This window comes from Orcinus orca, chromosome 1, assembly GCF_937001465.1.
Source record: "Orcinus orca chromosome 1, mOrcOrc1.1, whole genome shotgun sequence".
Lineage (NCBI taxonomy): Eukaryota > Metazoa > Chordata > Mammalia > Artiodactyla > Delphinidae > Orcinus > Orcinus orca.
This window is the reverse complement of record NC_064559.1, coordinates 181,021,945-181,045,559: the sequence shown is the minus strand read 5'-3', so window position 1 is coordinate 181,045,559 and position 23,615 is coordinate 181,021,945. Positions and strand designations below refer to the sequence as shown.

At 47.6% G+C, this 23,615-nt stretch overlaps 1 protein-coding gene across 9 annotated transcripts in view; it reads left to right on the top strand.

The window, feature by feature from the left end:
• MACF1 (microtubule actin crosslinking factor 1) overlaps positions 1 to 23,615 on the top strand; it is a 327,256-nt gene that overhangs the window by 243,324 nt on the left and 60,317 nt on the right. For 8 of the 9 annotated variants that reach the window (XM_049695358.1, XM_049695322.1, XM_049695320.1 and 5 more), the window contains one exon: positions 60 to 1,531. In XM_049695358.1, the coding sequence (XP_049551315.1) occupies positions 60 to 1,531 (1,472 nt within the window). Of the gene's footprint in view, positions 1 to 59; positions 1,532 to 18,093; positions 22,754 to 23,615 lie in introns of those variants that run through there. The other variant, XM_049695356.1, reaches the window with a different exon arrangement.

The following is a 23,615-nucleotide window of genomic DNA, read 5'->3' as shown; positions in this document are numbered from 1 at the left end:
CAAACATTTTAAATGCCATGTTCAGACTTGATGATTTAAATTTGATTTTCTCATTTCAGCTGATCGCATGAACAGACTCCAGGCAGCTCTTGCCAGCACCCAGCAGTTCCAGCAAATGTTTGATGAGCTGAGAACCTGGTTGGATGACAAACAAAGCCAGCAAGCAAAAAACCGCCCAATTTCTGCAAAATTAGAGCGGCTACAGTCTCAGCTACAGGAGAATGAAGAGTTTCAGAAGAACCTTAACCAACACAGTGGTTCCTATGAGGTGATTGTGGCAGAAGGAGAATCTCTGCTTCTTTCTGTACCTCCTGGAGAAGAGAAGAAAACTTTACAAAACCAGCTCTTTGAGCTCAAAAGCCATTGGGAAGAGCTTAGTAAAAAAACTGCAGACAGACAGTCCAGGCTCAAGGACTGTCTGCAGAAAGCTCAGAAATATCAGTGGCACGTGGAGGATCTCGTGCCATGGATAGAAGATTGTAAGGTCAAGATGTCTGACTTGCGGGTCACTCTGGATCCAGTGCAGCTGGAGTCCAATCTCCTGAGATCAAAGGCTATGCTGAGTGAGGTGGAAAAGCGCCGCTCCCTGCTAGAAATCCTGAACAGTGCTGCTGACATTCTGATTAACTCTTCAGAAACAGATGAGGATGATATCCGGGATGAGAAGGCTGGGATCAACCAGAACATGGATTCCATTACAGAAGAGCTACAGGCCAAGACAGGGTCCCTTGAAGAAATGACTCAGAGGCTCAAGGAGTTCCAGGAAAGCTTTAAGAATATTGAAAAGAAAGTTGAAGGGGCCAAACACCAACTTGAGATCTTTGATGCTCTTGGCTCTCAAGCCTGCAGCAACAAGAACCTGGAGAAGCTAAGAGCCCAACAGGAAGTGCTGCAGACCCTGGAGCCACAGGTGGACTATCTGAGGAACTTCACTCGGGGCCTGGTAGAAGATGCCCCGGACGGGTCTGATGCTTCCCAACTTCTGCATCAAGCTGCGGTCACCCAGCAGGAGTTCCTAGAAGTGAAGCAAAGAGTGAACAGTGGTTGCATGGCAATGGAAAGCAAGCTGGAGGGCATTGGCCAGTTTCACTGCCGAGTCCGAGAAATGTTTTCTCAGCTGGCAGACCTGGATGATGAGCTCGATGGCATGGGTGCTATCGGCAGAGACACTGATAGCCTCCAGTCCCAGATCGAGGATGTACGGCTGTTCCTTAACAAAATCCAAGCCCTCAAGTTCGACATAGAAGCCTCTGAAGCAGAGTGCCGACAAATGCTGGAGGAAGAAGGGACTCTGGACTTGTTAGGACTCAAGAGGGAGCTAGAAGCCCTGAGCAAACAGTGTGGCAAACTGATGGAGAGGAGTAAAGCTCGGCAGGAGCAGCTGGAGCTGACCCTGGGCCGGGTCGAGGACTTCTATCGGAAGCTGAAAGCACTCAATGACATGACCACAGCGGCAGAGGAGGGGGAGGCGCTCCAGTGGGTAGTAGGGACCGAGGTGGATGTCATCAACCAACAATTAGCAGATTTTAAAGTAAGTCTTACCCTTGTTTTTTAATCTTTTTCTGTCTAACATGTGTATTTCTTTTCTTGTAACTTGGAGACCGATTGAGTACACATCTTAACTTCTGTCCCTGGTTTCATTATTCTCACTTCTGTCACCACCATAGCACACAGTTTGGAGACTAGACAGTCTCTTGGACTTCTGGGCAACAGGTTTGAACATTTTTCTATTGTAATCTGTTTTAATGTTTATAACCAATTAAGGGTATAGAAAGAAATGTCCAAACCTTATTTCTTACTCTAAGAATCTTCTCTTTTGATTTCTTGAGATTTCAGATTAACCAATTTTGTAGCAATAGTGAATGTTTGTTGAGGGCCCTGTTTTTCGTATCGAGGTATGAGAATCCGTAAGATAAACATGGGCTCATCTTGCTAAAGTGTGGGTTTTTTCACAGATTTTGAGGGAAAATTATTGATGTATTATTGATGTATTATGAGACAAAATGAAAAATTCTCATGAATTATTAAGACCAAACATGACACTTCAAAGAAATTTTCCACTTGTAGCAAGTAGTGCTTAAGACTACACCTTAGACTCCTCAAGAGCACAAGCTCTCTGCCCGGACGAGAGTTTGAGAAGCACTGCCTTAACTGCAAAAATATTTTGATTCTTTGCCTGAGTCAGAATTTCCAGTCCTGAGATTTTGTGAGTCTATATTAAAACAGCCGGGAAGATGAGAGGAGTTGACTCAAAAGCGCAAATTTGCCAGGTCTGGGTTTGGAACCCAGGGCTGTCTGCTGGGTCTTGGCTCTCACTGCCTGAGCCTTTCACCCCAAGACTTAACCTAAAAGCACCTCGCTTCCCTGCTGGAGGCCTGTTTGCTTGCTTCTTCTTTCTTGGTGCCTGGAGTAGATTTGGAAAGGATACCTTACTTCCATCACCAGTGGTGATTGTTCCTACTTACACAGTAACACTCTGCCATCAGAGTTACTTTGTTCTCTCAGAGCCCCTGCCTGTTAGGATTCTTTCTGTTAAAAACATGGATGGAAAGGTGGTGTTGACACCAGGCCAGAGCCACGTGGTCCCGAAAAAGATCACAAATTTGTAGGCAGGATCCAGATGTAGAAAGATGGCTGTTTCAGAAGGGCCCACACTAAGGTGAGACATTGGCCGAAGACCCCCTTACAGTGCAATGTGGAGCAACACAAGGCATCGTATTGGGGATTCTTGAGGCACCGGGTGAGGAAAGGGTAGGTAGAGAAGGTTCAAAGCCATGAGCCCACATGTTATCCTCTGGGAAATGCCTACACCTAATCCAGTGGCTGGGTGGCCTTTCCTGCTTCACCACGTGGGCTTCTCTTCCCTCTTCCATTGTAAGCCCCTCCAAAGGAGAGGCTCTGCTACAGGCATGCTTCATTTATCTGATTTACTTGGATCTGGGTTACTTAGAATCAACTGTCTAACCAACTAAATGAGTTTTTTAGAAAATTGAAGCTTATCCCTTGAGGCACCAAAGTAGTTTTATCAAACTAGATTCTGGTTTATATGGAATTATTTTAACTTTTATTTGCCTAATTTCCTAAACATTATATTTTATGTAAGTTCTTATGAGTGCAGGTTAACATTACTAAACAGATTATACTGTTCTCTACTATGGTGAGGCTGCTTTGTACTAAATGTTCTTAAATTACTATGTAGTTTGAGTTCTGTATTGAAGTCCTTGTTTAGGGCCTCTAATTGCTGAACTGGTTGGGTTGGATGTATGTGTATGTGTATGTATACATGGGGGGATGTAGTTTCTGCCTTTTCCGCCATTGCCCTGCTATCAGGTATTATTTCTCACTGCTTTACTTTTCACTGCTGTCACTGAGTCTGCCTTGAGCAGTCTGTCCCTTCCTTCTGATCTTCTGTGAGCTAGAAAACAAACTAAACAAGCCTGTTAAAATTGTATTAAATATGACCTAGGATATAAAAAAGAATCCACAGGCAGGCATATATAGTGTTTGGATTTGAGGACAAGCGATTGTTTCCTTTTCATTTAATCCTTGGTTTCTAGAGACATTCTGAATTTTGACGCTGCTGAAAGCTTTTGAGAAATTATTGGACATTCCCATATTTTATTTGTATCCTAGTGTGTAGCCCAGCAGCACTCAGGGTTCAGTAGCCGCTTAGTTGCTTGGGATAACAGACTTGTTTTGCTGCTTTCTAAGAAGAATCCTCCCACCACCGACACTGTGGATATGGCAGCTGGGGCCAGTGTGTGTATCTGCAGGGAACTGGTGGTGACAAGGCAAGATGAGAAGATGAGTGCGAGAAGGAGGGTGGTGAAGTTGAGTGCCCGTGTGTACCCTCCTCCAGCTGGGGGTACAAATCAGAAGCCTGGTTCCACAGGTCCACCTTGTAAAGTCAAGGGCTTTGGGAAGAGTTTTTGCCTCCTCCCAGCAAAGGTTTTGAGGCAGGAGGGGAGGAACACAGTACTGGCTTAGCTCATGCTGAGCTCATGGGAAGTGAAAACAATGAGAAGGGAAAAGCTCTGTGTGTCAGTTCACAGTTCCCTAGAGGCTGAGCCAAGGGAAGGTCTTTTTGGACCCATTCTGAGGACTGAGTCATTTTCACGATCTGAGCATTGAGTTCCTGGGTTAAATGTGCGGAGTAGTCCAGCGATAGATTAATCTTCCCTCACACCAGCAGCAGACCAGATGCATACAGTGTGACTCTGCTTTCAGATTCAAATTTTTTTTAATAAGAAAAAGCAGAGATGAAGGTAAGTATTAAAAAAACAGTGTTCGCTTTAAGTTTTCAACTCTTGTCTTTTTACAATGGGATCACGCTCTCAGCACAGAATCTGCTGTAGAGAAGAGGGTATGAATCTGTGAAACAGAAACGTGGGCTGTGCTTTGACCTAGCTGACTCCACGGGGGATGGTCAGAATAGAGAAATGAGTCAGGTCTGTGGAGAACCCCAGGCTTACTTGGGACTGTGCAACAGTGCTGAAAAATGCTAGGAAAGGCAGTTAGCCTCTGGGAAAAGTTATTTCCTTCTTAAATCAATGTGAAAGTCTGAAAGTCATTATTCCTAGGAAAGACTTTTCCCTCGATTGCTTCTGAATAACTGATAGAATCTGGACAGCCAGCGAGGACCTATCAGATGGGAATGGAAGAGAGTCCTTTCCCACTAAACAAGCAAAAGCCTCAAACCTCCTGAGTTAGGCACTTTACTGGGTTCTGCTCTCTGTTGGACGTAGAAAGGAAGAAGCCATTCCAGAAATCACGAAAGAGAATATTGAGCATGTTTGCAGAAAACTGGAAGGAAAAGACTTTGGCTCATCTCTTCAGGAAATTCTGTTTTCCTGAACAAGAGAGTCTCTGATTAGTGAGGAAAAGGAACTGTATACATATAACTAGAGTCTAACAAGAAAGGAGGGACCTTTATTTCACTGAAACTTAAGTCAAAGAATTCCCCCAGGGTGACCTTCCTAGGAAGGGAAGAGAAAGACTCCAGATTTGGAGAAGAAATCTGTAAGTCTGATGGTAACAAGAAGCTTTCCTCATTTTGAAATTCCCTATGTAGGTTTTGTAATCAAGAATTGAGATCATTGTTTTTTGTTTTTTGTTTTTTTGCGGTACGCGGGCCTCTCACTGTTGTGGCCTCTCCTGTTGCGGAGCACAGGCTCCGGACGCGCAGGCTCAGCAGCCATGGCTCATGGGCCCAGCCGCTCCGCGGCATGTGGGATCTTCCCGGACCCGGGCACAAACCTGTGTCCCCTGCATCGGCAGGCGGACTCTCAACCACCGCGCCACCAGGGAAGCCCAAGAATTGAGATCATTCTGAGTCTTACACCAGCCCCTCCCTTGCACCCCCCTCAGGAACCACACCTGCCTCTCAGTCAGGACGTGTGGAGGTTTGAGGTTTGGTGGGCTACAGGTAAGGCAGCAGGCTTTCTTAGGACTGTTCTCAGTCCTGATTCAGTCTGAGTAGAGCCCAGGGTATCTGGGGACCTCTATCCTACTCTGAAGCCAGAACAAGAAAGCCCCATAAACCGGTTCATCTGATTTTTTGGCCTCATGGAAAGCAAGCATAAGCTTCACTGTGAGCACGTGTGAAAACCCTTGGAGGACAGGGCCTGCCATGGAGCTGAGAGACTGCCAGTTTGCACAATGATAGATATTCACTCCTTACTTTCAAATAATTACAAAGACAGTATCAGCTCATCTTCGTCTTTGCCAGTTAGATTTACCAGAGAAGAAAGCAAGTGAGGTTAGCATTATCTACCTGCCCTTGGAGAGAAAGGAAATCACACTTGGTGTGACCTGTCTGTCACCGGAGGTTTAGGTATCTCCAGCTTTACAGCCGTCAGGATAAGATGAGTAGAACCTCACCACCCCTGCCTGCCCTGCCTTGTGCTGACCCTTGGCCTGCCTTGGTTTTTTCCTTCTTCCTTAAACAAGGCTACTCCAATAGGAACTACTGGGGTCCAAGGAAGTAAAACGAATGCCCTAGAACAGGGTTTCTCAACTTGAGCACTCCTGATATTTGGGGCTGGATGATTCTTTGTTGTGGGCAGCTGTCCGGTGCATTGGAGGACGTTTAGCAGCATCCCTGATCTTTGCCCACTAGATGCCAGTAGCAACCTTTCCCCAGTGTGACAGCCAAAAATGCCTCTAGACATTGCCAGATGTCCCCTGGAAAGAAAAATTTTCCCTTCGTTGAGAACCATTGCCCTAGATAGGAGAAAAGTGCCACCTGTATGTGGGAAATTTAGGACTCAGTTGGAAAAGGTGCTCGTTAAGATAAATATTGACGTGGCAGCTGCCTTCTGGTAATCTGGTTATGACTGTGTAGTTAGCAACACCCTTAGGCCGAGCCCTGGATTCTTTATTTTTGCTGGTGCTGATCTGTGTTTGGTTTAAAAACCTCGTCCCTTTTCCTGGCATCTGCGGTTTCTTTTGCGTTGACTGGTTGTTGCAGGTGTTCAGCTGAGCATTTCTGTGGAGAAGAGGAACTTCCTTTGTGGAAATACTTGAGGGAGCTTCCTTGCTCTGTGCCTTTAAGGGGAGACTACAGTCTGTCCTCAGCCCAGGAGCTCACAGCTCTGGCCGCTGACATTTATAACCCTTATGTGACCATCCCCCTCTGCACCTCCCTCCCCCCCCCAAGAATTCCAATGCTCTGTAATAATCCTCTCCACCCACACCGTAGCAGCTGGGTGGGGAGAAGGTGAAGGAGCCTTTAAGACCCTTAAGTTTGCTTCACGTTGAACTTTTTCCAGCCCCATTTTAAAGTATGGCCATTAATATTTTAAATATCAGCACCACAAGCAAAATCCCAAGATTGTAGCCATTACATCATCTTGAAGGAGCCTCACGCCTCAGTGAAGGTAGTAAAATCAAATGGAAGGGCGTCAAGAAAGTGTTGATGGATTTCACAAAAATCCATCTGGAAATTTTGATAGCAAAGGGAAGATTTTAAAGCAAAAGCGAATATATCCTCAACCAGAAGGAAGGAGTGAGGAGTTTCTCTTTGAATTTACTGAAATTCTTCACATGTAGTGTCAGCATGTAGCATTTGCAACCAAGATTGATCATCATGTGAAACATGTGTGTCCAGAAAAACTGGAATTTATCCTGTGCAGAACTTGTGTTTATTGTTGATTTTTGATTAGTGGACGTGATTGAGATAAGCACAGACTTGCAGAGCGGCGCTGTTTCTTCGCTGTGTCTAGAATGCATGGTAAGTGGTCTCAGCCTTAGCCTAGTCCTGGGTACTTTCCAGCTAACTGGCTGGCACACAAGCCATAAGTGGTGATTCTCTAGGAGGTACGATGAGTTGCTTTTAAGGGCATTTTGTTGTTAGAGGTGGTTGGTTTACCAGGAATAAAATCAGTCCCACAGGGAGTCAGTTCAGGTCAGGTCACTGCACCAAAGCATTACTGCACCAAAAGGCTGTCTCCTGCCAGACAGACTCTTCCCAAGTCTCAGCTGTCCTGGTTGGAAAAACCTAGCTATGGGGAGAATGTGCTCCCTCCCCACCTTCCTTATTACTTTGCCAGTGCCACTACCGAGTACTTTTCAAATACCAGTCTCTGTTAGTGGCTGTGGCAGATTAATGGGATACACTTATCCCCTGGGCCTTCAGAAGCTATTTTCCTACCACCAGTACTGTGATTTGAAATGTGGACCTTTCAGAACTTTGGCCACCCAGGGATGAGAATAAGTGGTGTGCTGCAGGGTGATGGTCTGTGGATCACTTTTGGGGGGTTAGGAGGAAGGGGCTCTGTATTCCTTTCAGTCCATCTTTCTGAGCATTTGCTCTGGGCCAGTCCTTGTGGTGAGAGCTGGGGTCTCAGATAGTCTCTAGTTAACAGTGCAGTAGGAGAAACAGGCACAAAGAATTGCAGTGGTGGTGATATAGTGGTAAGAACAGTAAGAGAGACCTAAGTCTAAATTATCTCTGATCCTAAACCCCCGCAAATCAGATATTTAAAATCCCAGTTGCAGGTAAGAAAACTGAGATTTGAAGATGTTAAAGTAACTTGTTCAAGCACAGAGCAAATAAATGTTAGAGCCGGGATTGGAAAGATCTGTTTGGCACCAAAGCTTGTGCTTGACCAGTGGCCCTCAATGGGGGTGGGAGGAGCAGTTTTGGCCCTTGGAGGACATTTGACAATGTCTAGAGACATTTTTTACTGTCACAACTGGGGAGGCTGCTACTGGCATCTAGCGGGTGCTGCTAAATTTCCTATAATACACAGGATAGTCCCTTACAATAAAGGGTTATTCAGCCCACTTCTAGAAATATAGGGTGTTTTGATATTTTGCCCTTTTCAGATTCCATAACAAGTAAGAGTTAACTGATGAAATAGTCCCATTGCCTGGGGAAGCTTCGTGGTTTTCCTCCCTTTTTTCAAAATTTAGTCAAGAAACAGTGTTGGTTCTGAGAATGACTTGTACAGATCTGTTGGATCAGGTCAGGATCTTGGTGAACTAATTTGAGTCAGTGGCTAAAGAATTCTCTCCATGCTTGACCAGTCCCCACCCCACCCTGCCTGCCACAAGGTTCCTGCTGTGGAAATCAATCAGCTGTGTATCTCAAGCTGCTTCCTGTAGGGTGTGTTATGGAATGGCATCAGCCCTGCACCAGCTGGGAGTACTGACCTCAGTGTGATTTTATCAGACTGTCTCTTTTGAGCCTTGCTATTTGGAACAAAAGATCCTCTGTTAGGAATGCAGAGAGCTAGTGTGATTGGACAGCTAGCGTGTATGCACATGGTTCCCATGGAAAAAACAGACATAAATTATGCTGTAGCCTTCTAAAACTTGGGCCTCCAAGGTGGTTTTCCCTTAGCATCTGTCTGTATTCACCCTTCTTTCTGTGAGTGCTTATCCTTCCCCCAGATCAATGCAGGAGCCATCCGATCTGATGGATTAAGTGGTGGCATCCTGCAAAACTGGTCTGTGTCTGTGCCTCCACTTTTTTGCTTCTCCGGTCTTAGGAACCACATTTTTGATCCCTATTGTCTATCCAGTCTTGTTTCCTATATAGACCATTCACTCCATCCACTTATCCCAAACACTTCTTATTCATTTTACCTATTTGATTTCTACTCATACCTGACCTCCTCAAAACCTTCTTGATCGCCCCCCGCCCCAGGCTAGCTCACTACTTCTCCTGTTCTCTTAAATCACTTAATATGTGTAACTCATTTGGCCTTCATCATATACTGCCTAATTTTGGCGTTTAATGATTATATGCATTGTCCCATCCCTCATCTTAATATATCCATTTTTGTGTCTCTCAAAGTAGTTAGCATATGGGTATATGCATAGTTGGAGATTAGTGAATATTTGACTGATTGAATGAGTGCTCTTTACGCCACGTGAACTGTAGGATTCAAAATGCTAACTGTTCCGCAACACTTGAGGTAAATCCTTGTGTGTCCTGAGAAATTCTAATCCTAGCCTGGATTCCTCACCTCTACATCTTGCCTCTGGGCTCCCTTCCTTCTCTACTAGTTATCATATGTTAAAGAAACACAGTTTCATTTCAGTATTAGCCTGAACAAAGTAAAACTAAGGAATTTACTACTTGAGATGCACCCGAAGAAAGCCAGGTTCTGAAATACTGTCTTGTAGTTACCCATTACATTAGAGTCATTGTCATTTACTCAACTAGTTGACACCAAGAAGAATCTTCATACTTCATTCAGCTTGGCGTAGTGAGAAAAACTGAATACGAGGTTGTGTCAGAAATATTCAACTTTGAATTCTGGCTCTATCATTTACTAGCTGAGTGACCTTGGGGGAAATTACTTAACCTCTCTGTATAGTTATTTCAACTATAAAATGTGAACAGTGGTAAATCCTACCTTTAGGGTTTTTATGAGAATCAAATGAAGTGATGTAGATGAAAACCCTAGGCAGATATTAAATGCTCAATAAATGATAATATTCTTTTAAGAAGTGTATCCAGACACACAAATTATAATATTATGAAATCTTTTTAATAAGAAAAGGTATTCCCTTGGTGCCTACAGCTTGATCATTCCCCAGAAGATCTGATCTAAGACCCAGGACCAGATTAAATTAGTTCTTTTTCTTCTTGAAAAAATGGAAATGATGAAGATAAAGTAAATTAGTTTGATAACAGCAGTGAAACAGGTGGATGGACAAAGAGCCTTCCTGAGCAGTTTTTCTGGGGAACAAATGAAGAGCTTGTTTCCAGCCCTATACCAGCCATACATAGGCAGGTTTAGGTCATGACTCCTTAACACAGCTTTAAATATACTATATGTACACATACATACATATACATGGTTATTAATTAATTTATTCATTCATTGATATCAGAATCCCACAGCCAGCAAGTTTCTCTGAGACCATTTTGACCTTGGTTTATGTGCTCTACAAATCAGTATTATTTTCAAATCATTAACCAGAATTAACCAGAAGCCATTATCAGCTCAGTGACTTCCCCAGTCACTCAGTTACCTAGCAGATCAGCTTTAATGATCTCAGGGTCCTTGGCCTAATTAGCTTTTAGCATAGACCATGTTACCTTCCTCTGTTGGCATACAATGGCAACTACCAAGTCAGCATCTTTGAGAGAGACACCTCTTAATATCAATCAATCTTTAATTAAAACATTAAGATGTGAGGGGAAAAAATATCAGCTTAATTTCAGAGGAAACAGCTTAAAAACACAGATATAATTAATCTCTCTGCCAAGCACATATACCAGATCAAGATGTTTTACAGAAAAGCTTTCAGCAAATATATGTTTCTAGTATTTGGTTGCGTGTATTTGTGAGCAAGGGAAGAAGAAGATAAGAATTCAAAGAAATTGAACCTGTCTTAGGTCTTCTCCAGCTTGAATTCATTGCATCCATTCAAGTAAACCATTTAATATCTCTCTCATCTTGCAGTTCACTCCCAGAGAAAGAGCTCTGATTTGGGTCTAATTCTTTAAATTCAAACCTAAGTTGTTTGTTTGTGATCAGTGATAAGAATTGCTTTAGTAACAAAACGAAAGAGTTTTCAAAAATCTCTTGACTCTGTATTACTTATTTTACCTCCTTTTCTAACATTGGAGAGAGGACCCCTACAGCAAGATTCCTTAGAGATTCAGCCCAGGGATATGTTTCATAGAAATAGCTAAGCACCTTTGTGAAGTTGCTACTTTGTGAAAGTTGTGAAGTCATGCCATCCTAGAATTGGAAAGGCTACTCTTGGTGTTAAGTGAAAGCCCACATGGTCACTTTCTCAAGGAAGCCTCCCCTGAACCTCCAGACCACATCAGGGCCCTTGACAGATGCTCTCATAGCACTGTCTGCTTTTCCTTCAGAGTACTTATTGCAATTGAATTAAAATGAATGTCTGTCTCCTCTACTAGAACGTAGGCTCCTGATCATGTCTTGCTCATCACTTTCTCCCTTAGTGTCTGGCATAGTTTAGGGCACGTAGTAGATCCCAATAAATATTTATTGAACAAATGAAAAGAACCAAGGCTACACCTTGTGGAATTACTTGCCTTAAGAGGATGGGAAGAGGAGCCCAAAGACACAAAAGAAGGACTGGCTAGAAAGGTACCATCAGTATAGCACAGTGTCATGGAAGCCAGAAGAAGAGTCGCAATAAGGGAGGACCAATACTTACTTTCTCACCACTGCTTATCCTTAATCCCCTACAGTCTGACCCAGCCCCCATTGCTGCACTGAAACCATTCTTTCGGAAGTACCCCCTGACATCCTAGTTGCCAAGGCTAGTGGCCTTGTCTAACTCATTGTCTTCCTCATTCCTTGTGCACCATTTAACATCATATCTTCTTTCTTAAAACCCTCCTGTCCCTTTACTTTCCTGACCTTGTGCTCTCTCCGTTTTCTTCTCTGGCTGCTCTTCTGCTTTCTGTTTTGGTTTGTCTTTCTACCTCCCCAACATGTGGTGCCTGAAATCCTGTCATCTGCCCTCTTCTCCCCTCTCTCCACACTCAGCCCCAGGATGTCCAACCCCTCACTGTTCTACAAGAGAAAGTTTCCACGTGTCTATCTCTGCCCTGAACTTCAGTCTTTCTGGACACCTCCACATGGGTAGCCTTTGAGTCCCTCACACTCAGTATGCTCCACATGGAATGTGCTGTCTCCTGCAGTGTTTTCTTCCTCCCTGCTGCTGTCTTACAGTACTACTGTGCCCTCAGTCATCCAGGAGTAATATGACAGCCTTATTTTAAATTTATTTTTCCCCCTAACCTCTACCTTCTATCAGATCAGTTGTAAAGTCCAAATCGTCTGCCTCTGCAATTTCTTTACCACGCCCTTCTTCAGTTTCATGAGTCCGGGCTTTTGTTACCTGTTACCTAAACTGTGTAACCCTCCTAGCTGATTGTTCCACCTTCCATCTTCCCCAACTATGCTCTGTTCTATACATATTATACCAGTGCAGTATCAGCAGACCTAGGCTCAAATCTTAAGAGCTTAGGTGTTTAATAGCTGTGTTCCTTTGGAAAAGTAAGTTTAGCACCCCAAGCGTCATTTGTAAATTAAGGATTTGGATTTTTTAATGCAATAATATATATTAAACAGCAGTTGAATGAGCAGCCAGGCTCAAATTCTTAGGAAACTTTCCACACACCACTCAGTAACTCGCATGACCCCCTGGTAAGTTAAATAAGTAAGTCTTGGTGTAGTCATGGTGTTCTGAATAAAGCAAAAGTTCACGCTTGGCATTCAAGGGCCTTCATGAACTGGCCTTGAGCTACTTAGCATTCTGACCTTTGCATATCTTTCCCTTGCATAGATCCTATAACTTAAACCATGATAACCTTGAATTTGCTTCTTTAGGGTCCCTACCTCTTTAGGTTTCCTGCCTCTAGTCCTTCACTTAGAAATCCTTTCTTTACTGTCTCTGTATATCCAGATCCTAATGAGTAAATGTGATTCCCTCCGTAATCCCCTGCTTTCCTTCCTCCCACTCTTCTGTTAGACCTTTTCGCACTTACAAAGCCCTGTGCTTCTGTTAGGCCCTTTCTCACTTACAAAGCCCTGTGCTTTTGTCATCACTACTGTCTTGGGGAGTGGCTAAAGAGGGATTAATACACTGTCTTTTGGAGAGTCTACAAGCAGGAAAGGGCTTACAGAGGTCATGAGAGTTCCTGAAGAGTGTGTGGAAAGTTTTCTCATGAGTTCAAAAATACACGAGAACTCAAAGAGCATCAAAATCCTTAGTATCCCATTTAAAGCAAGCTTCACATCATGCTGCATTGCTTAATGAGCCACTCTGTAGCCATCTTCATGTAATAACAGGATGGTAGTGACGGATGCCCAACAGGTTCAGACGAATACTGTGGAATTTCCACTTGCCACTAAATAAACGCTTGTGAAGTCTAGAGATCATAAGATGAAAGGCATCTTGCAAATTTTAAATGTGCAAGATCCAGCCAGTCTTCTGCCCCTCCTCTAGTCAGCACTAATCCTCCGAGAGAGAGGTGGCTGAGAAGGCAGTACAGAATCTGAGGCAGTGTGGATCTAGGGCCTCCAGATTTTCCTAGGAGGCTGGTGGTTTAAAAGTCGGGAGCAGACAAAGGCAAAGTGCCAAGTCCAAAACTTGGAAAGGGAGCTGTGTTAGGGTGTGAGGAGACTGCACCTTGCTATTTTAATTAGGAGACAGCAGGAAAGGCCAGGACTGTTCTTTCTTCCAAGTTCACCAAAGGAAAATCTGACACCAATTCTGTTCTTAGGAATTTTGAAATGAGTAGAGAATTCTTTGAACTCTGTAATCAATTAATTGGAAACTAATTTGAAATTTGGCATCAACACAGATATTTGTGTTATAGGAATGGGGGAAGCATCCAAAGGGGTGCTCCCTGTACTTCTCTTTTTAAAAGTTTACACACAGCATGTGAAATGAACAGATGCTTTTTTTTGTTGGAGCTGTCAGGGTAACAAGAAGTTGAAAGCTGTATCAGGTATTTATTTCAGTCACTGAGATGGCTATTGGCAGAGTTCCACATACCAAAACTAAGGAGAAACTCATGAACAGATTAAAAAAAATAAGACATGGAGGAAAGAGACTTTGTGCCTCCTTTCCTTCTAAACACAAACTGATGATTTTACATAAGGAGCGAAGTACTTTTTGCGGGGGTGGGGGGCGGGATAATTGGCCAACTTTATGTAATCCTTTCCACAAGGCTGTGTTTGCATCTTGGGATGTGTTTGAATTTTGGGGAGATTTATCTGTAATGGTCTCCTAATACGCTAGTCAGAGAGTGTGACTTAAGCTGATAAGTAATTTGAATCTGAACTTCATAGTTGCTAAAATGCTCCACTTATTTATTTGTATTATAATATGGAGCATTGGTGAGAGTGGTGAGAATAAGGTAGATAGGTGTGGGGAGGGATTAAGAAAAGACTGAACTGACTGGCACCTGCCTTGGTGAGGAAACAGGAAAGGAATTTCTGGCCATGAAGTTTGTGATTCCACATCAATATCATTCTTTATAATAGAATAACCACCCACCCTTAGTCCAGAGCCAGAATTGCTCAGATTCTTCCAACCAGAGGGCCCCTGGCACACTAAACAGTCTGTTATGATATCTCAACACATAAGTGAGTGTATTTGGCCAGGGAGATTTGCTAGTGAAATTGATCTTGCCTTTCCTGGGTTTTTCCAGTTGTACTTAATAATTAAAGGAAAATTAAAACCCAGATTCCCTGAAACGTAAAGTTATCAGATCTGTAAGCTTATCAAGCCTTCCAGGCACATTGTGTTAGAGTTTGAAGGGACCTTAAAATTCATCTTGAACAAACTGTTAGAGGAATTGTAAATCTCGTTCCCCAAATCTCTGCCAAGTGATTGCTTGAATTTCTGCTCAGACACCTCCAGGGTCAGAAAAGGCATCCCTTTAGGGGACACCCTATTCTTTGAATAGCTGTGAGAAAGCTCTTTGTCGGTTTGAAATCTGCCCTTGGATCTTAGTGTGCCAGCTTCAGTAGACATCCAGAACAAGCTTCCTTCCTCCCACTTCCCAGCCCTCTAGATACTTCATCATATTGCTTGGAAACTTCTCTAGGTCAAGCATTCTTGGTTCTTTCTGCTGTTTGTTCCTCAGAGGACAGTGTTTCTAGTGTCTTGCAGTATAGGACCAGGAGGACTCAGGATTCTGGGGCAGCTCCTTTAACAGTTTTAGAACTAAAGAATATTCAAGTTAGAAAGGCTGTCAAGACACAATCTAGTCTGCACATCCTCCCTTTCAGTTACAGATAGAGTCTTCTGGATTTGAGTAGGCAGAAATTGATCAGCTTCAAAGTGAGAAATGAAGTGTAAGACATTTTGCCGGTCTTTTGGCTGCTTAATTCTGATCACAGGCTTCAGCCGACACCTCATTTTTGTCAAGGACCTCTCTGGCTCAAGTAAGCCTAAGGCTCAGCTCAGGGTTTCATTGCCAGATCTCCATACACCAACTATTGGCTTCACTTACTGTCTGTGTAAAGGACAGAAATAACTTTTCCATAAGTTTTACCATCTGTATTGACCACTTGGTCAATTCAGTAATTTATAGACTTTTTTTCCTTCTTAAATCAGAAAATGACCATCACAAAGGGAGCAGCATATTACACCGCTTCAGATATGAAGCTGCCTCTGGTGGACAGTTTCGTGGGTTGCCCTTTATACTTTCTTTGTTTAACAATCACCAGATGACTAGATGGCTTTTCTTTTCTTTTTATAAATTTATTTATTTATTTTTGGCGACTTTGGGTCTTCGTTGCTGCGCACAGGCCTTTCTCTAGTTGCGGAGAGCAGGGACTACTCTTCGTTGCGGTGTGTGGGCTTCTCATTGCAGTGGCTTCTCTTATTGTGGAGCACGGGCTCTAGGCGGAAGGGCATCAGTAGTTGTGGCTCACGGGGTTGTGGCTTGCGGACTCTAGAGCGCACGCTCAGTAGTTCTGACGCACGGGCTTAGTTGCTCCGCGGCGTGTGGGATCTTTCCGGACGAGGGCTCGAACCCCTGTCCCCTGCATTGGCCGGCAGATTCTTAACCACTGCGCCACCAGGAAAGTCCTAGATGGCTTTTCTAAAAGCCAAAAAGCTGTGGACGGGATTGTGGGCCACTTTTCTCTAGTATTTTCCATCTTGAGACTTGAAATACCCATGCTTTTTAGCTGGCCCCAGGGAGCTCACGTTTCCTTGGATGTGCCCAGCAATAAAGGAGCCCAGGTATTTGGGCGTGGGGGCACTGCTGCCAGCATCTCCACCGTCGCGCGGCCTCCCAGTTCCCTACTCCTCAGTCATCAACACCATTCACATCTGTGGGCAAAGAAATCTTGGTGGGGGAATGGAACAAGACCTGACGTACGTGAGGAGCCGAAGAGAGAAGGTGCTGGAGTTTATCCAATAACTCGGTCCGAATTTAAGTGCCAGGTTTAAGGCTGGAGTGTTCTTGGGCCCGGCAGAGGCGCGCTAAAGGTGACATTGGAGGGACTAGGGACACCCCTTTGGCGGCAGAACCGAATCCGGGAGCGATGCGAGCGGCATCGCTACCCTGCCGGCAGATGGGGCCCAGAGTGGCCCTCGCCAGAGCCGGCTGGCTGGGGGGCGGCGGGAGCGCCCCTTCTGGGTTCGCTCGCCCTTGGGCTAGGAGCCCGGCGGGTTGGTACGCGGCGGGGGCGGCGGGGGCAGCGGGGGCCCGGCCCCCGGCAGGAGGGCGGGGCTTTCCTTTGTCAGGGGATTTGCGCGGCGCGGCCGAGACTCACGCGGGTGTCGCTCCCCGCCCCTCGCCCTCTCGGGGGGCGGGGCTCTCCCTCCGGCCCGGCGGGGCGCGGTGGGTGTGGACCTGTGAGCTGAGCGGCCGGCGCCGGGCTCCGTCGCCCGGAGCCGCGCAGAAGCCCCTCCTTCGGTGCCTCGGCTTCCAATCGCCTCCGCCGCCCCCTCCCTCCCGCTCGGGCAGCTCCCCGTCGCGGCTCCGCCCCTGCCCTCCTCCCCTAGCCGTCCGCGTCGCGCTCCCCGGCGTCCAGGGGGGCTGCCCGGGCGGGGCGGCGCGGGGAAGGGGAAGAGAGCCTTCCGCCAGCCGAGCACTTCCAGCGAGCGGCGGGCGAGCGGGCCGCGCGGCGCGAGGGAGGAGGGCTCGCCCCCGCTCGGCCCGAGAGGAGCCTTTTGTTCCCAGCCAGAAGTTTGCATGCCGGGACCGTGACAGCTGCGGGCGGGGAGGACGGCGGGGCCGGCGGCGGCGGCGAATAGAGGCGGCTGCTTGTCATGCAGCCCGCGGCGCGGCGGCTGCGGGCCGGGGACTGGAGGCGGCGGGGGAGGCGGTGCCCACAGTATGCGGGACTCAGCTGCCGGAGGGACAAACTAACTTCCTGAGCGCGGGACCGGAGGCCGGCGCGGCCGGGAGCCACCTGCTAGCCTGCGGTGAGGCAACCCTGGCCCTCGGGGCGCGCGGCACGGCGCGGGGGAGCAGCGCTGAGCGAGCCCTTCCGAGTGACTCTCGGCCGCCGCTGCAGCCTGCCGGCCTCTGAAAGGCCCGGCGCCGGGCTCCACTCGCCTTGTTTGGCGGCCACGGCGCAGGGCTGTTCTGGGAGCCACAACAATGCCATGATGTTTTGGAGACAGGAAGCCCCAAGCTGGCCGCGAATGAAGGACTTCCTGTGTTTAAAGTTGCAGGAATATCCGCCGACCAGCCCAGTTCAAATGCAAACACCCGAAGTAGGGAGGACGAATGGCTAATTCAGACCAGCTGGACTCTCCAGGGCTGGAACTAAGGATAAAATGAAAGGAATTCCTAGGAGCTTGGGCCATACTTGAAGACCAGAGGGGCTGTGCCATTGTTATTAAAGGACACAATCGATATAAATCCTCTGCTTCCAACTCTGCTTGGGTGAGAAGTGAGTGGAACTAGATATTGAATAAGACTTGTCAATATCAGATGATTTTTTTTTAACTAAATTGGAAAGAGCAGTGCTCTTAAAAAAACAAAAAAGCCATAGAAGGAATTATTTTGTTTGTTGAATACATTGTACCGTTTATTTGCCTGCAACTATGAGGCTGCTAACCTGTGAGGAAAAAGCTGTTCTTCTTAGAGCGTCTCTCAGAATGGTTTCAAAGTGGGACTTCCAGGCCTTTCTGGAGGGAAGTTCCAATTGGTGGTTTGAGGTTACGAACATGTAAAAGGATTTTTAACTTAGCAGAATGCATTTTGGGGGAACCCGTGAGAAACTTTTTAAAGGTTGATGGTTCATCTTGTTTGAAAAATATGGGTAAGCCACTCAGCAGGCCAGACTGTTTAAGGCAGAACCCCATCTGCCTGGGGAAAGGAGAGGAAGAGGATGGCTATATAGAGGATTGCTATGTTCCGCAGCGATCTATATATGATACAATGAGGATAAATGAACAAATTGACCAGGGGTCAAAGCTTAATCAGACTTCAAAAAGCACCATGGAAAAGATAGAAGGAAGTACTATATCCAGCAATGGTACATTAGGAGCAGCAGCTAATGTTTTTGAATCCAGAGCACCAGAAGGCAAAAAGTTGGATGAGAGAATAATATTTGATGCACTAAAGCTAAGCAGTGATGTGCAAAAGTCAGCACCTGTGCCACCCAGAAGGCGGCCAAATGCAGAACGCAAAGACAATGTTAACAGGAGATCATGGAAGTCCTTCATGCCACCGAATTTCCCAGAATTTGCAGAAAGGATGGAAGCTTCTCTCAGTGAGGTTTCCGAAGCTGGTGCTTCAAATCCTTGCTTGCAAGAGAAGAAGGAATCCAGTTCTGCATTAACAGAAAGTTCTGGTCATTTGGACCACAGGGAACCTAAGTCAGAGTCCGTAACTCTGGAACATGTGTCCAAATCCATAGGTATTCCAGAAGGGCAGGATGTGAAAACCTTAGGTGGAGATTGCCAAGACTTCAGATTTCAGCAGCACAGTGAGATCTCTCCCCGTGAATTCCAGCCTCTAGAGTCAGAAGCTGCAGCAGCAAGTGGTAACACAGATGTAACGCAGGAACACAGATTCTCAAGTGCAACCTGGCCCAGAGCCATGAAAAGTTTGGCTAAGGGAGGCTTTGGCGAGAAGCAGCACCCCCTTCAGGACACAGGTTGCACTGTAGAAATGCCACCTCTCTCCCCTTGCCTGAGTGAAGAGCTGTTGGATCCAGAGTTGCATATTCTCATAACCCCCAGCCTGAGAGAGAAAACAGAGTCTGAGCTAAAGTTTGAGGAGGATGAGCGATGGATCATGATGGAGGCTGAGGAGGAGTGGGAGGAAGAGAAACTGTCAGAGAGAGGAAAGACTTTTCTAATGGCAGATGAGGAAAAGAACAGCCTGGCAGATGTTTTCGAAGAAAGAGAGCAAGCAAACACTGTAGCAGTGGTGGAGGATGGAGCCGACTTCTCAGCTGCTGTCTTGGGGACTTTTGACCACCTAGCTCTTGGTCAGATCTGTTGTTCTGATGACCCACAGCCAGCTAAGAACCTTTTGGCGTCTGTTTTCAAGGATGCATCGCTTGATTACAGTTGTGTCCTAACAGGTGAGAGTGCTGTAGGAGAACTGAGAAACAGAAATGCTCAGGGGCTAGAGGGTCTTGTTTCAGATTTAGAATGCACTGTTGGTCCTGCCGATTCAGAGCAGCTCTCTGACACAGATTCAGTGCAGATGTTTCTTGAACTTGAAAAGGAGTGTTTCTGTGAAGAAGGAGTAACTCCTTTAGTTGAGCTGGAGACTCAAGCCTCTTCTGAAGGGCTGGCCCCATCCCAGGATGCAGAAAATTCACTTGTAATTAGTCATTTTCCAGGGGCTGCCTTAGAAAAGGAGCATGTAGGCCTTTTAAATATAAGAGCAAAGGACTCTGATCCTGGGTTGGATTGTGACTATTTTAATGCCCTGGATTCTTCTCAGGTGCCTAATACTTTGGAACTTACTGCCTACTCTGATACCGTGAGGGACGCTTCCACTGTTAGTGAGGAAGAGGGTGAAAAAGTGCCTTTTAGCCCTGAGACTGCAGGGGAATTTAACTTTAGACACCCAGCTGATCTGGAGTCACCAGGAAAGCCAGACCCAGGAGGATTGTCCAACTCTGATCACAGGGCTTCTCATGAAGAAAATGTATCAGGCTTTGAAGCCAAGCTGGCCAAAGAAAATGGCAGTTTGTCCCAGCTGGACTGTAGTGAAGCTGAGGGGAATGCTGAGGAGTGTGTGGACAGAGTCCCCCTCAGTTCTGCTGTTAGCTATGAACTAATAGATGTTACCTCAGGATCTGAAGTAGAGGCGTTACCATATGATTCACATTTACTAACAGATGAGATTCATTGGGAAGGTGAGAAAGGAGCTATTAATCAAGGAAATAACAGTCTGACTTCCTTGGGAGATGTGGACATTTGTGAATTGTTGTCCGTGGAAGGAGCTTGTGATGAGGATGGTGAAGCACAGGCACTGGGTTATGATGCCAGGCTGGAGGACCGAGCCCCAGCACATCTTCCTAGAGACCTCCCAGAGTGGGTCTCCCAGGATCTCCAGAGGAAGTCCCCAGAGTCAGAGATCCTGAGTCTGCACCTGCAGGTTGGAGGACTGGGACATAGCAGAAATGGAGTGGAAACTGTGAATGACATAAAGCCCAAGCTGAATGTGGCCTCATTGGAGGGAGGGGAAACAGAAATGAGAGATTCAGATTCATTGCTAAATATCCTTCTGGAGGAACAAGTTACCAAGGCTAGTAATACGGAACCAGTTTTGGAGGAATGGATACCCATCCCACAGAAGCCTGACCCAACTGCTGCAGTGCCCACTGTAGAAGAAGATGCCCTAGATGCTGCAGTGCCTGCCCCAGAGGGAACTGCTGTAGCTGCTCTTACAGTGCCCTTCCCAGAGGAGGGTATACCTGTTGTTCCAGTGGCCACCATGGAGGCACATGTCCCAGCTGCTGCAGTATCAGCCACACAGAGGGCTGCTGCCCCAGCTGTTGCAGTGCCTGCTCCTGAGGGGACTGCTCCACCTGCTTCAGTGGCCATCACAGAGGAGGATGTACTAGCTGTTGCAGAATCCTCCCTGGAGGGGACTGTTCCAGCTGCTGCAGTGCCCACCCCAGGGGAGCCTGCTGCCCCAGCTGCTGCAGTGCCCACCCCAGGGGAGCTTGCAGCTCCCACTACTGTGGTGTCCACCCCAGAGGAGCCTGCTGCCCCAGCTGCTGCAGTGCCCACCCGAGAGGAGCCTGCAGCTCCCACTACTGTGGTGCCCACCCCAGAGGAGGCTGCCACCCCAGTTGCTGCAGTGCCCACCTCAGGGGAGTTTGCAGCCCTAGCTGCTGCAGTGTCCACCCCAGAGGAGTCTGCAGCCCGAGCTGCTGCAGTGCCCACCCCAGGGGAGTTTGTAGCCCTAGCTGCTACAGTGTCCACCCCAGAGGAGCCTGCTGCCCCAGCTGCTGCAGTGCCCACCCCAGGGGAGTTTGCAGCCCCAGCTGCTGCAGTGTCCACGCCAGAGGAGCCTGCCGCCCCCACTACTGCAGTGCCCACCCCAGGGGAGCCTGCAGCCCCAGCTGCTGCAGTGCCCACCCCAGGGGAGCCTGCAGCCCCAGCTGCTGCAGTGCCCACCCCAGGGGAGCCTGCCGCCCCCACTACTGCAGTGCCCACCCCAGGGGAGCCTGCAGCCCCAGCTGCTGCAGTGCCCACCCCAGGGGAGCCTGCCGCCCCAGCTGCTGCAGTGCCCACCCCAGGGGAGCCTGCAGCCCCAGCTGCTGCAGTGTCCACCCCAGGGGAGCCTGCAGCCCCAGCTGCTGCAGTGCCCACCGCAGGGGAGCCTGCAGCCCCAGTTGCTGCAGTGTCCACCCCAGGGGAGCCTGCAGCCCCAGCTGCTGCAGTGCCCACCCCAGGGGAGCCTGCAGCCCCAGCTCCTGCAGTGCCCACCCCAGGGGAGCCTGCCACCCCAGCTGCTGCAGTGCCCACCCCAGGGGAGCCTGCCATCCCCACTGCTGCAGCGCCCACCCCAGGGGAGGCTGCCGCCCCAGCTGCTGCAGCGCCCACCCCAGGGGAGCCTGCCGCCCCAGCTGCTGCAGTGCCCACCCCAGGGGAGCCTGCCGCCCCAGCTGCTGCAGTGCCCACCGCAGGGGAGCCTGCCACCCCAGGGGAGCCTGCCGCCCCAGCTGCTGCAGTGCCCACCGCAGGGGAGCCTGCTGCCCCAGCTGCTGCAGTGCCCACCCGAGAGGAGCCTGCACCTCCCACTACTGTGGTGCCCACCCCAGAGGAGGCTGCCACCCCAGCTGCTGCAGTGCCCACCCCAGGGGAGCCTGCTGCCCCAGCTGCTGCAGTGCCCACCCGAGAGGAGCCTGCACCTCCCACTACTGTGGTGCCCACCCCAGAGGAGTCTGCAGCCCCAGCTGCTGCAGTGCCCACCCCAGGGGAGTTTGCAGCCCTAGCTGCTGCAGTGTCCACCCCGGAGGAGCCTGCCACCCCAGCTGCTGCAGTGCCCACCCCAGGGGAGCCTGCTGCCCCTACTGCTGCAGTGCCCACCCCAGGGGAGCCTGCTGCCCCGGCTGCTGCAGTGCCTGCTGTGGAGGAAGTGTTCCCTGCTGGCGTACCCTTCCAGGGAGATACTGCCCATACTGACTCAGTGCCTGTCTTAGAAGAAGGAAGTCCTGTTCTAGAGGAGGCTTCCCCTGCTGGAATGTGGATCAAGGAGGACCTTGATTCCCCAGCATTTGGAATGAAAGAGGTGACTGGCACAGTGCTGCATGGGAAAGTGCCTCTGGCTGCAGTTGATGGATTAAATTCAAATGAGGTAATTGTTGCTCATGTTGTTGGGGAAGGATCTGGAGAGTAAAGTGAGATTTGCAAGTTCTCTGACTTGGTGGTGATTAGAAAGGGCACAGATTGTTCTTTCTTTGGTTCCCTTTGAGGTGTCTGGGCTTTCCTGGGCTTTTTTGGTCTTTTTATTGAGTTTATGGGGAAAATGTGTTTTTATCTGCTGAAAAACTTCATAATTCAGACTCTCTGATTGTTTTTAATTCAGACATAAGCAAAACCCAAAGAAAACAGGGATGTAAACAGTTTTTGGCTTACATTTTGAAAAAGATTATTAACAAGAAAGGGTGATTCTGCTTTTGAATTTTACAATAAGCATGTTCTTTCCTAAATCAAGAGGCTGCTTATTCATCGGTGATGTCAGCAGTCAGGTAGAGGCTAGAATGTGGACTTTGGAGTGAGACCTGGAGTACTTTTTAACCACTCTGAGACAGTTAAATGTCCTGAGGCTCCAGTTTCTTCATTTGTTAAGGCAGAAGAACCCTATGAGGGTTGTGAGGATAAAATGAGATAATCCAGTCAACGCACCAAACATAGAAGATTTCAATTACTGTCAATATGCTCCCCCCCTTTCCCTTTCTATCTATCTATTTATTTATTTATTTATGGCTGCGTTAGGTCTTTGTTGCTGCTCACAGGCTTTCTCTAGTTGCGGGGAGCAGGGGCTACTCTTCATTGTGGTGCGCAGGCTTCTCATTGTGGTGGCTTCTCTTGTTGTGGAGCAGGGGCTCTAGGCGCGCGGGCTTCAGTAATTGTGGCACATGGGCTCAGTAGTTGTGGATTGCGGGCTCTAGAGCGCAGGCTCAGTAGCTGTGGCGCAGGGGCTTAGTTGCTCCACG